The sequence below is a fragment of the Nicotiana attenuata genome, unplaced genomic scaffold (assembly GCF_001879085.1).
Source record: "Nicotiana attenuata strain UT unplaced genomic scaffold, NIATTr2, whole genome shotgun sequence".
In the NCBI taxonomy this organism is placed as follows: domain Eukaryota; kingdom Viridiplantae; phylum Streptophyta; class Magnoliopsida; order Solanales; family Solanaceae; genus Nicotiana; species Nicotiana attenuata.
Window position 1 is genome coordinate 15,372 of NW_017677608.1, and position 13,467 is coordinate 28,838.

At 40.1% G+C, this 13,467-nt stretch overlaps 2 protein-coding genes across 2 annotated transcripts; one reads left to right on the forward strand and one right to left on the reverse strand.

Moving 5' to 3' along the window:
• Window positions 1–5,280: 5,280 nt before the first annotated feature.
• LOC109221446 lies at window positions 5,281–5,769 on the reverse strand. The gene has a single exon (XM_019385932.1). The coding sequence runs from the start codon at window positions 5,767–5,769 to the stop codon at window positions 5,281–5,283; it is 489 nt and encodes a 162-aa protein (XP_019241477.1).
• Window positions 5,770–11,934: 6,165 nt separating this feature from the next.
• On the forward strand, window positions 11,935–13,182 carry LOC109221447 (VQ motif-containing protein 20-like). Its single transcript, XM_019385933.1, has one exon. The coding sequence runs from the start codon at window positions 12,087–12,089 to the stop codon at window positions 12,948–12,950; it is 864 nt and encodes a 287-aa protein (XP_019241478.1). The 5' UTR covers window positions 11,935–12,086; the 3' UTR covers window positions 12,951–13,182.
• The last annotated feature ends 285 nt before the right edge of the window (window positions 13,183–13,467 follow it).

Here is a 13,467-nt window from a genome sequence, read left to right on the forward strand (position 1 = left end):
AGGATGATTGGTTATAGCTGGTAACTTTAAATTAGGATAAAAGGGCCTGGGACTTTAGTTTGGTTGGGTTAGTAATTTCAGGGGGTCTTCAGGGGTATTTTGGGCAATGAAAATGGCTCAGTTTGTTAAGACTTGGTAATTTCAGAACAAAAATAAGGGTAGTATAGGTATTCCATAGGTAGAAAACAAAGCTAGAACACCCTAGGGCCTTCTAGAAGGGAGCCTTAGTGTAAATTTCTGCATTCTTAATGCAGTAACTTGGGCAACAAGCCACAACATTAGAATTAATATGCAATTACTGAAAATAAAAGGGGGGAAAAATGAGTAAAACCTTCCAGAACATTCTGCCGTCTTTCTTGCCTATAAAAGGCAGGCCCGGTGCCTTCATGAACAAGTTTAGAGATCTGAATTCCTAAAAAAACTCTCCAGCTCCTAATTTCCCCCTCAAAAATCATTTTCTTCAAGTCTGAATTTCAAGTTTGAATTTCAAAAATCCCAAGAGGTTCGAATTTGAAGCCATGTAGTTCTAAACCTTCTTTAGATCTTAATTTTCTGAAAAAATCCAAAAAAAAAAACCAAAAAGCAATAGAAACTGAAAAAAGTACTGTTACATTGAAAAATCTTAGGTTAATATCAAGTGTAGTGGTTGATTTCTACTTCCTGGCTCGGGATTCAATTGTTGAAGGTTTTCAGAAGTTTCTGGGTTCAATTTCAAGCTCATTTGGATTTTATTCGAGTTGTTGGTGATTGATTTCCTGGTTGTGTTTGATTTTGAACTTTTCCTGGGCTGCTGAATTCGTTTTTTGGGCTGTTGTTCAACCTCTGCTCACTACTGCTGCTGATTTCTTCTTCTTCTTCTTCTTATATTTCCAAACATTCAGGTACACACCTTGAACCAGCTTTGATGTAACTCGAATTGGAAATGGAATACAAACTGTGCATGAGTTTTACTTCTCAATACATACTCATTTGGCTCAGCATATGTTAAATAGCTTGATGGATGTAATATCTAGTATAATTGTAGCTTTGTTTCGCATTTGTAGGGACTTTTTAATTGGATTCGACTTGGTATTATTACATTTTGTGTTGTTAGCTTAGTTCTGGTATAGTTTGGTTCCTTACAATTAATAGGTGGTTCTGAGTTTGTATTACTAGCATTACCCTCCATATTAGAGTAATAGGTATGAATATTGTGGAGAGACTTGGATTTAATTGATGAACTCATGGTGTAATAAATTTGAAAAGGAAAGTCAGTATGTCACCTGTTATTTGTGAACTTCAATATGGAATTCAAGTGCTATACAACATGCTAAGTCACTGAAGGTAGTAAAAATGGTTAATACGGTACATTTTAGGCAGATTCAGCATTTCTTATGTTAGATCGTTATTACATAGCAGATTTGGTTTAAACAAACATGCTAAATAAGATGAATTCATGCAGTTAATTAGTGTAAAATCATAGACCAAAACTTGAATTTGTTAGTCAGTCTTTCTGTTCATACGGATCATGTACTTGTCAATAAAATTGGGTTGCGGGTACAGTGCTGGGCTTGAGTCGAGTCGAAGCCCATTTATATCACTGAATTTTGATCTACTAATTTAAGGCCCAAAATTGTTAGAAGTTAAAAACCCTTTAAAAATTATATTAGGAATATGGGAATTGATTTGCGAATATAAATTTAGGCTTTCGAGTTAGGTAGCGGGTTCAAACTAAGAGGGTCCTCCCTTTTGTTTGAATTCGGACTTGAACTTGAGGCCCGAATTTATAAATGCAAATTAATTAGGCCCTTTTAGAGACAAAATAAATAGAAAATCTTAGTTTGTTTTAGGTTGGCCTTTGAATAATAAATTGAGATGAGCCTCGCCAAACAAAATGCACAAATTGCGGGACCCTCATTAAATGCTTAATTAAAATACTTAGAATTCGGGGTATGCCGTTTAGCGAATTTCACGGCCTCCCGCAAAGTTAATAACACGCTAGTCGCTTTAGGCGCGTTCTTTAATAATTTTACCTTCCTAAATTCGGGTGTGCATTTCATGCAACCCAAATCCAAATCCCAAAACGTTGAATAAGAATGTGTCGAGGATCCGGGTGCATTTCATGTGACGTGATCCAAAAACACGTTCTTAAACGACGTTCACTTTCCTAAAAATTAACTAAAAAGCGGTAAATAATCTTAAAATTGCACTATAGGTTGGAACATGCAAAAAATTATATTTTAGCCATTTATAATAATTTAAGCGACCGTGCTAGAACCACGGGATCCGAGGGTGCCTAACACCTTCTCTCGGGTCAACAGAATTCCTTATTCAGAATTTCTGGTTCGCAGACTCCAATTGGGAAGTCGAAATTTTCCTCGATTTGGGATTCAAGTTAAACCGGTGACTTGGGACACCAAAAGCCAATCCTATCCCAAGTGGCGACTCTAAAAACAAATAAATAATCCTATTTCGAATAATGTCACTTTAAATGGAAAAACTCCCTTATACATTATCCTTCGGGGTAGATGTGTAAAAAAGGAGGTGTGACACCCGGTACTAGACTTCGAGGTTGTACGGTATGCCCACAGGACTTCAGGCAGGATTTCCTTCCATTTCCCTTTGGCATCGGTCAATCTCTTTTTTAGGTTTTGAAGTATGGTCTTGTTTGTTGATTCTGCCTGTCTGTTCCCACTAGGGTGGTAAGGTGTTGATAGTATCTTCTTAATCCTTTGATCTTCGAAGAATTTATTTACTTTGCTGCCGATGAATTGTTTCCCATTATCGTAAACGATCCCGCCGGTATCCCGAATCGACATATTATGTGGTCCCGGATGAAGTCAATTACTTCTTTCTCTAGTACTTTTTCGAACGCTTGAGCTTTGACCCATTTGGAAAAATAATCGGTCATGAATAGTATCAATTGAGCCTTATCGGATGACCACGATAGTGGACCGATGATGTCCATTCCCCATTTCATAAATAGCCACGGGGACAAGACCGAGTGGAGTAGCTCTCTCGATTGATGGATCATCGGTGCGTGTCTCTAGAATACGTCACATTTTCGTACAAAGTCCTTCACATCCTTCCTCTAATCCCAAGTTAAGCTCGTTGAATGTACTTCGCCGTGGCCTTCTTCTATCACCGACTTCATGAGTTGTACTACCGTTCCTGAACTAAATTCATCGACATCGACCGACGAGCCTAAGTTAGCCAGAGCATCAGCCCCGTTGTTCTGATCTCGGGGCACGTGCTATAGGGTCCATTCCCTGAATTGATATAATGTTACCTGTAATTTGTCCAAGTATCTTCACATTCGTTCCTCTTTCACTTCGAACGTCCCATTGACTTGATTTACCACGAGGAGGGGGTCGCACTTAGCTTCGATCAACTCGGCCCCAAGGCTCTTAGCCAATTCGAGACCTGCAATTATGACCTCATAATTTGGCCTCATTGTTAGTCAATTTCATAGGTCTAATAGACTGCCTAACTACATTCCTTGTAGGTAGTTTTAACACGATGCCAAGCCCGAACCCTTTCACATTCGATAAAAAGGGCCCAGATTCCCTAGGTAGTCCCCGAGGTTAACAATAATTCCCTTTCGACTTGGGATATTAAGGTCGGCGTCAAGTCGGCCATGAAGTCTTCCAAAATTTATGATTTTATGGCGGTTCGGGGTCGATACTCGATATCGAACCTTCTGATTTTGACACCCCATTTGGCCAACCGGCCCAATAACTCGGGTTTATGCATGATGTTCCTCAGTGGGTAAGAGGCTACGACATATATGGGGTGGCATTAAATGTACGGTTTAAACTTCCTAGAGACGCTTAGCAAAGCGAGCGCCAATTTTTCTAGGTGAGATACCTTGTTTCGACCTCACCTAGAGTTCTAATGACATAAAAAATTGCGTAACTTCTTCTTCCCGAACTAAGACTCCACTTACCGCCACCTCAGAAACCGCCAAATAAAGGTACAGTTGTTCGTCCGCCTTCGAAGTGCGCAGTAAAGGTGGACTCGATAGGTACCGTTTGAGTTCTTCCAATGCTTGTTGGCATTCTGGGATTCAGAAAAAGTTATTCTTCTTCTTCAACAGTGAGAAGAACCGATGGCTTTTGTCCAAGTACCTCGATATGAACCGGCTCAGGGCAGCTATACACTCGGTCAGTCTCTGAATGGCCTTGACGTTATCCACTGCGGTGATGTCTTCTATGGCTTTGATTTTGTTGGGATTGATCTCGATTCCTCGATTGGATACCATGAACCCAAGGAACTTCCCCGATCCGACCCGAATGCGCACTTCTCCGGGTTCAGCTTCATATTGTATTTTTTTTAATATGTCGAAGGTTTCCTGCAAATGTTTTAATGGTCCTCTGCTCGCAGGGACTTGACTAACATGTTGTCAATATAAACTTCCATTGATTTTCCTATATGTTCTTCGAACATCTGGTTTACTAGGCGTTGATATGTGGCACAAGTGTTCTTTAATCTGAATGGCATTATATTATAACAATAGGTGCCGAATTTAATGATAAAATAAGTTTTTTCTTGATCACCAGGGTTCATTCGAATTTTGTTGTACCCGAAATAGGCATCGAGAAAGCTGAGTATCTCGTGCCCGGTCGTTGCATCGATCATCCGATCGATGTTAGGCAAAGAAAAAGAATCCTTAGGGCATGCCTTGTTCAGATCTTTATAATCTACACACATTCTTAGCTTTTATCACTTTTTAGGCAATACCACTACGTTAGCTAACAATTACGGATATTTAACTTCCCGAATGGATCCTATTTTAAGGAGTTTAGATACCTCGTCCTTGATGAATGCATGCTTGACCTCGGACTGCGGTATCCTCTTCTATTTGACCAGGTAGAACTTCGGGTCCAAACTCAGCTTATGAGTGGTCACTTCCGGGGGGATCCCAGTTATGTCAAGGTGGGACCAAGCGAAGCAGTCTATGTTAGCTTTAGGAAATTCAATGAGTTTTTTCCTGAGCTCGGGAGCTAACCCTATGCCTAGGCATACCTTTCGATTTGGTAGGTGTTCGATCAATATCAATATGACTTGCTCCAACTCCTCGACCCTCGATTTGGTGGCGTCGGTATCATCAGGGGCTATGAACGACCTCGGAATTCCGTAGTCATCCTCCTCGTCTGCTCCCCGCTCCTATGGTTCGGTCAGAGCCGACATCGATGATTGTTATTTAATTTTTTCATTTCTGGTCGGCTTTAAGTTCCTTGATGTCAAAACTACAAGCACCAGGATTACCTCGTTGACTGCGAATATTTCCTTTACGACTAGCTATTCTCCGTAGATCATCTTGATTCCCCCCGGCGTAGGGAACTTTAGTGCCTCGTGTGAGGTGGAATGTATCGCCCTCATGTTGTGAACCCATGCCCTTCCGGATTGAGCATTGTATCTCATGTCCCCTTCGATCGCATAGAATTTTGTTTCTTGGATCGTGCCGGCGGTGTTCACTGGTAGGGTTATCTCCCCTTTAGTGGTTTTGCATGCTATGTTAAATCCGTTCAATACCCGGACTGGTGGCACTATTTGATCCTGTAGCCCCAATTGCTCTATGAACCTTGATCTGATGATGTTGGCCGAGCTTCCTGGATCAATAACAACATGTTTAACTCGAGAACTATTAATAAGTACGGATATTACCAGTGCATCATTGTGAGGTTGTACGATGCCCTCGGCGTCCTCGTTTCCAAATGAAATGGTCCCCTCCGGAGCATAATCTCGGGTACGTTTTTCCCTTGTGATAGATACTTTAGTGCGCTTCATCATTGGCCCTTGAGGGACATCGATCCCTCTAATGATTATGTTGATGACGCGTTGAGGTTCCTCTTGTTTGGTCTATTTGTTGGTGTCCCTATTTCTGAAGGGGTTTTTGGCTCGATCACTTAGAAATTCTCATAGGTGCCCGTTAGTAAATAATCGCAACTTCTTCTCTCAATTGCTGGCAATCCTTGGTCATGTGACCATGAGTGCCATGAGACTTACACATCAAATTAGGGTCTCTCTGGGTAGGGTCGGACTGCAATGGTCGAGGCCACTTGGTTTCCTTGATGCGCCCGATGGCCGATACGATACTGGCGACGTCTATGTTGAAGTTATATTCTGACAATCTTGGTGCTTTCCTGGTCCTGAGCGGGTTGTTGAAACCATTTTTGCTTATCAATCCTCGCCTATTGGGCCCTCGATCATTTCTCCTTTCGTTTCTCGTGAGGTGGTGCCCGGACCTGTTTCCCCTTCGATCTCCGTTGTATGGTTGATACCGGTCTCGATTCATGATCGACGACTCTCTTAGACCTGTCGTCGATTTTAACGGGATAAATGGACCCAGAAGGGGCTCCGAGTTTGTAATGACCCGACCGATTATTTTTTTTCTAGATCCCTGTTCCCCTAAATAAGATATCCTGTATATGTTTTTACTATTTTATGACTTATGGGGATGGTTAGTTCGGGTTTGGAAGGGTTTGGGTTGAAATCGAAACACTTAGTTCCTTAATAGTGACCTAAAATGGTTAAGTTTGACTTTAGTCAACGTTTTGAGTAAATGACCTCAGAACCAGGATTTGATGGTCCCAATAGGTTCGTATTATGATTTTGGACTTGGGCCTATGTTTGGATCGGGTTTCAAATGACCGGGGAGCATTTCGCCGCATGATGTTGAAAGTTAGCGCATTGAAGGTTTTCAAGTTCTTTAAAATTGGTTTGAATCAGGTTTTGGTGTTATTGAGGTCCATTGAGGATTCCGACCCTGGGAATAGTTCCTCGTGGTGATTTAAAACTTGCACACAAAATTTGACGTCATTCCGAATAGTCTAAGTATATTTCGGCGCGTTCGGAGCTAGTTGAGAAGTTTGAAGTTCATAAATTAATTCAATTTGATTTTGGGGTGCGATTCTTAGTTTCGATGTTGTTTTACATGTTCCGAGTGTTCGAGTAGGTCCATATTATATTTATAGACTTGTTGGTGTAGTTGGACGGGGCCTGGGGGGGCTCAGGTGAGTTTCGGACCACACGAAGTCGAGTTCAAAAAGTCTGCTATCTGTTGTTCTAGTTTCCTTCTTCGCGAACGCAAAGAAGGCATCGCGTTCGCGATGAAGGAATCGGGCTAGGGAATTTTTATGCTACGCGTTCGCGAAAAGGAGCTCGCGATCGCGAAGCTCTGGGTCACTGGCCTACGCGTTCGCGTGAAGGGGTCCGCGTTCGTGAAGGGTAAGGCGAGCTGGGTGGGGTGGCACACTGTTGGTCTTCGCGTTCACGTAGGGCAGCTCAGGCAAGTCTTCACGTTCGCGAGGCCCTGGTCGCGTTCGCGATAGTCAAATTTTTTGGGCCTGGGCTGTTTGCCTTCGCGATCGCGAGGCCTCTTCCGCGTCGCGAAGAAGGAATGCCTGAGCAGAGACTTGTTTTAAAAATGGGACTTAGGCCATTTTCTCTCATTTTCATTTCCTTGGCCAATTTTGGAGCTTCTTGGAGAGAGGTTTTCACCTAGCTATAGAATGTAAGTAATTCCTACCCAATGTAAGTTTAATACATAGATTATGGGTAGATTGTAACATGTAAAAATGTGAAAATATTAGGAGATTGATGAAAAACCTAGGTTTTTATAGAAATGGGGTTTAACCACGAAAATGATTATGGAATTGGGTAAAAATTATATATTTGAGTTCGTGAGGTTATGGGTAACATTTATCTTCGAAACTTTCCGGAATTCGGGCATGTAGGCCCGGGGTGAATTTTAGGAATCTTCCAATTTGGGTTGAGTAATTCCTCTAATAGCTAAATTATGAACTTGTGATTGTATATTGATTAATTTATATAATATTTGGCTAGTTTCGGATTGTTTGGAACCAAATTTAGGCTTTAGAGCGGATTTGTGGATCAGATGTGAGCTTGAAAACGAGGTAAGTTTCTTACCTAACCTTGTATGAGGGAACTCATCCCCTTAGGTGTACCTTTATTGTGTATTACTTGTGTGGGGAGCTACATACGCACGAGGTTATGAGAGTCTGTGCGTAGCCATATTCCATGATATGCCCAGGTAGTCTTAGATCCACATCATGCTTTTAATGTTGTGTTTATCATGCGTATTAACTGTTTGAATAGAGCTGAGACAAGGATCTAAAGTTGCTATTTTCAACTTAGATTTCTTATTTTTGGAAGAATTGAGGAATACTTAATAACTCTGAGAAATCCATGTCCTCTCGCGTCGCAAGTACTTCCGCGAGCGAGGTAAACTTCTCTACTCTAATGGGATCGGATTGTTCGCCTCGATAGTACGATAACACTACTCTTATGGGAGCGGGCCGTTCCCCTCGGCAGTATATAGATGCATCTATGATTCATGCGGTTTGACCCTCGGTAGTGTACATATTATTCTGGATCGGGGCGTACGACCTCGGCGTAAATCGTGTGTGATAATACTCGGAGCCCGATTACACTTGATAATATTTTATGGCTTGATAGGTTATAATTTATTTAATGATCGAAATTGTGGAAGTTAGTAGGTGTCAATTGGAGATTTTTAAATTGATTATCAGTTAAAGAATCATTTATTCACTACTTGCTATTCTGTTATTATTATTATTATTCACGTATTTCATGCCTATTTAGAATTTCTATATTTAAATTGTTGGCCCATAGTAAGTGTCGATGTCAACCCTTCGACACTACTTCTTCGAGGTTAGATTGGATATTTACTAGGTACATGTTATTTATGTACTCACGCTAAACTTCTGAACTAATCGTATAGGATCTGAGACATGTACATCTGGCATTCATTCAGGCGCGTACCCCCGTTACCCCGAGGCATAGTGCTGAGCTTCTCTCTGAGGCCGTTCTGCAGCACCCGCAATCTCTCTTTTGTATTTACTTTCTGTCTATCTTATTTCAGACAGAGCATATGTGTTTTGTATATTCTACTAATTGCTCATACACTTGTGACACCGGGTCTTGGGAACGTGCTAGTAGACACTTTGAGGTTTTGAGTATTTATTTCACCGTATTCGCTCTTTCATTAGTTCGCGCTTTACCTTACTATAATTTTTCACTTCTCATTTACTTAATAAATAAAAATCAACTAATTTGAAATTATTAAAAAGAATAAATACATGGCTAGTTCACGCATTGGTTGGCTAGCGGCGACGTTAGGCGCCATCACGGCCTATAGGGAAAATTGGGTTGTGCACAGTTGGTCGTCCTCGACTCTGATTTTTTACTGATATCTATTGTGGACGTCGCCCCAAGTTACCGCCGGGTACTCTACCAAATTTTATTTTAGCTGCTGCGAAGCCGAGGAGCTTCGGGGGTTAAATCCTTGAGTGAATGCCTGAACGGCCCAATCATCGGCAACCAGGGGCAGGTCCATCCGTTCCATCTGGAACCTTGACACGAACTCCCTGAGCATCTCGTTATCTCTTTGCTTAACTTTGAAAAGATCCGATTTCCTGGTTTCGACCTTGATGGCCCCAGCATGAGCCTTCACAAAAGCATCTGCAAGCATAGCAAACGAATCAATATAATTTGGCGGTAAGTTGTGATACAATATCATTGCTCATTTTGACAGAGATTCCCCGAACTTCTTCAGCAACACCGACTCGATTTCGTCATCTTCCAAGTCGTTCCCCTTGATGGCACATGTATAGGAGGTCACATGCCCGTTTGGATCCGTGGTTCCGTTGTTCTTTGGGATATCGGGCATACGAAACCTCTTCGGGGTCGGCTTTGGTGCAACGCTCGAAGGGAAAGGATTTTGCATGAACTTCTTGGAATCCGGTCCTTTCAATATCGTGGGTGCTCTTGGGATTTCATCGACCCTGGAAATATATGTTTCCACCTTCTTGTCGTTGGCCTCAATTCTCTTTTCTCCTGATTCCACCCGCATTGTCAATGCTTCAAGTATTTCCATTATCTCAGGGTTGGCCCCGAGCTCAGCTTCACCCGACCTCTCGGTGGTCTGTTCGTTTCTTTGGGTGGTCTCCCGGGCTCTCTCGGGCTAGACCCTGTCGGGGGGGGGGGGAGGGGTGGCCCTGATTCTGTAGCTGCACTATCACTGCCTGTTGAGCCTGCAATATTTCATAGATTAGAAGCAGGCTTATCCCATCACCTTCGCCTTCGGGCGTTTCTCAAACTGTTGGTCAGGGACCTCCACGAACGCTGTTTTCGGGGCCAATTGGCAGGTTGACGTTGATAGCAACTTGTGAATTGGCGTCGATCAGATTTGCAATCGGGACCCCGCTGGGATCAGTAGGGGGTTGTTTTCGCCATGATGGCCAGACTCATCTCAACTTTAAAGTGAGCGGACTGAGAATTTGACATTTTTTAAGCTGACCTAAAATTAAAACCTTAAAGAACAAGCGTAAAATGGAGTGTGCTATAGAGATTTGCATCAAACCACCACTATTATCCTTAGACCCACGGTGGGCGCCAAACTATTTACCCTTAAAATGGATAGAAATCGAATTTATACGCGATTTTAAGGATACGTGGATTGATTCATTGCAAATAATCTAAATGTTAGAAAAACAAATTAAATATAGAATGAATAACCAAAATAATTGTGATGTTACGATCAGGCTTGGATTTGGACTGAACAGTAATTTTGGCCTCGATCAGACCCTTGGTTCGGAGCCAAATGTGTATAAAGAACAACAATAAATTAAGAAATTTTTCAATAGCTAGAAAGCGGAGAAACAACTTATATTACCTTGGTATGCGTGTTACAATATATATCATTGAAATAAAAAGCCTCCCCTTTATATAATAGAAGAGTTTCACCCCTAGTACAAGTCTAAAAAAGGTAAAATCTTCTTTTCTCATTAATTACTGATCCACTACCGACATTGGGCAAGATCTGCACCGCGATATCCAGTTGGAAGCGGATATCACGACCCTCCGTTAGTCGTGTGCAATCGTTCATGGGCTTCTCGAAGTATCAGAACCCGCCCCGAATCCGGGGTGCATCATTGTATCAAGTCCGATGGCAAGCATTTTGTTCGGACCTTGGTACAAGAAGTTCTCAACTTCGACTCTGATCCCGTGTAATCATATCCTTGCTTCGTTTGATCCACTGGGAAATTGGGGTATATGTTACCGCCCGTTTCACCCATATACAATTAATGTTACACGGGAAAAAATGGACCCATTTGCATATTACAGTTAGACCTCTATATAACAGTCATCTTTTATAACAACAATTCACTATAAGGGTCAAATCTTCTTTGAGACCAATTTTTCATGTTATATTATAATATGTATTCTCTATATAGTGCTTTACTATGACAATCAAAGAGAACAAATAAGGATGTTATAAATAGTTTTGATTGTACTATAAATAAAGATTAAGACATAAGAAGGGTATTAGAGAGAGAGAGGGAGTTGGAAGAGAGAGGGGTTGAAAACCCTATTCTTTTGCACTAGCTTTTTAACAAAGTAGGAAACTATTGCCTTAATTTGTGGATAAATCTTTATTTTAAAATCACATCTAAAATTTGAAAATATGCTATAGATATTTATAAATCTCTTTTTATTTTATTTTTAATAATTCTAATAGACACTGGTATCACGTGTTGCTCCTTAAAATATCAAAAAACTGTGAGTAACTTTTAAGAGTAAAACATTTTAAAATTACAGCTAAGACGAAAATAAAATAGAAAACATAAATTTTAAACCATAAGCCCTATATATTTTTTAAAATAAAATCCAATTTCTCTAATATTTGCTCTTAGAGTTAAGTTAATTCGACTTAGTGAATTTGATTATTCCTTATTTTAACGTGGAAACAAGAGCTTTATTTTCGCAAATAACGTGCTGCCTTTTTCATAGCCGATGAATTTGCTATTCTTTACACCTAAACTTTCACCCACAGCTCATCACTCAATTTTCTTCTATATATTCACCACATAAATTCACTTACCTCTCTTCAACTCCACTCAAATTAAACCTCCCAATAATCAAAGAGATTCATATATTAAGCAATATCTCTATCTTTATATCATACATATTACAAATTCATACCCTTATCTCATATTGATAGAGATCTATCAATTTTGGAGTTGTTGGAATTAGCTTAGGAAACCAAAATTGAATTAACCATGAGCCATGCACAATTCTACGATAATCATGCAATTAAGGCAGATCAAGCCATGATTAGCAATAACAACAATGTTTCTCCTCCTTTGAAGATCAACAAGAACTCTCATTTGATCAAGAAATCATCGTCGAATTCGTTATCTTCTTCTTCCTCTTCTTCCTCCCTATTTAATGGGGTCGCGACCATCACCTCAACCACCATCCCGCATCAGCCACGTCATCCAATTATCATCCACACACATCCTCCCAAAGTTATTCACACACATCCACGCGATTTCATGGCATTGGTCCAAAAACTCACTGGCTTTTCACGAGAAGACGATAACTCTTCTCCTTCTCATCCACCTCTTCCTCTACCTCAACATCCCAAATCCGAGCCTATAAACGAGGAGGAGGACCCTGTTTCTGGCCCTGAAAGCTGTCTTGGAGATATCCTCCGACCCGATAAAGAAATTAATTATCAAAATAATAGGGACATTAATAAAAAATGTGAGTTATTGGCCAATGATGACAATGAATCCACATCGGTTGTCACTGATGAAAATAGTGGTAATTGCAGTTTAGGAGATGCTCAGGTTAATTCATCAGCTTCTTGTTATGTTCCTCCTCCTCCAACAATTTTTGATCTACCTAATATTAATGATATTAATAGTGGTATTAGTAATTATGATAATCTTAATGACCCTCCAATTTTCTTAGATAGTAATAATGCACCTTTTCCTAGTCCAAATTCGACCGATTTATTTTTCTCAGATCAGCCATTTTGTAACTATACCGATCCATTTTTTTTTATGCCTAGTAATAGTATGAGAAGTTCCTTTTCTTCTTCTTCATTGGAAAATATTAAGGAGCTTCCAGATTTTTGAAGTCCAGCTTCGGATATTATAAGAGAATTAGGACTTCTTTTTCGTAATTTTTTTATTGATCGGGATTTTTTTTTTTTTTTTTACTGTTGTCTTTCAGATTCCTTTATGTTTCAGATAAGGAAAAAATTTTGCAACATTTTTCCTTGTAGGTAGAGTTTAAATAAATCTAGAATTTTTTTTCAATAATGAGCCATAGAAGAAAATGAAAGGTTATTTTGATTTCCGTTCTGTAGTTGATAGTATTATTTTGTAACTGAAATTAATAAGATTACTTTTGTTCTTTGCAATCTCAATTATTTAGATTTGATAATGATGTAGTGTGCAAATTCTGTTTCTTGTTTATGTGTTTATTGATATAATTTTTTTTTTGGTTTTAAAGGCTAATTTATATTATAATCAAAAAGATGTTATAGGGAGCTATTGTTCGCGGGCAGTAGTACAAAAAGTGTCCAAGCTAAAACTGCTTGCACTATTGTGCTTAGCTACACTATGACTATTGATACTACCTCTACGACTG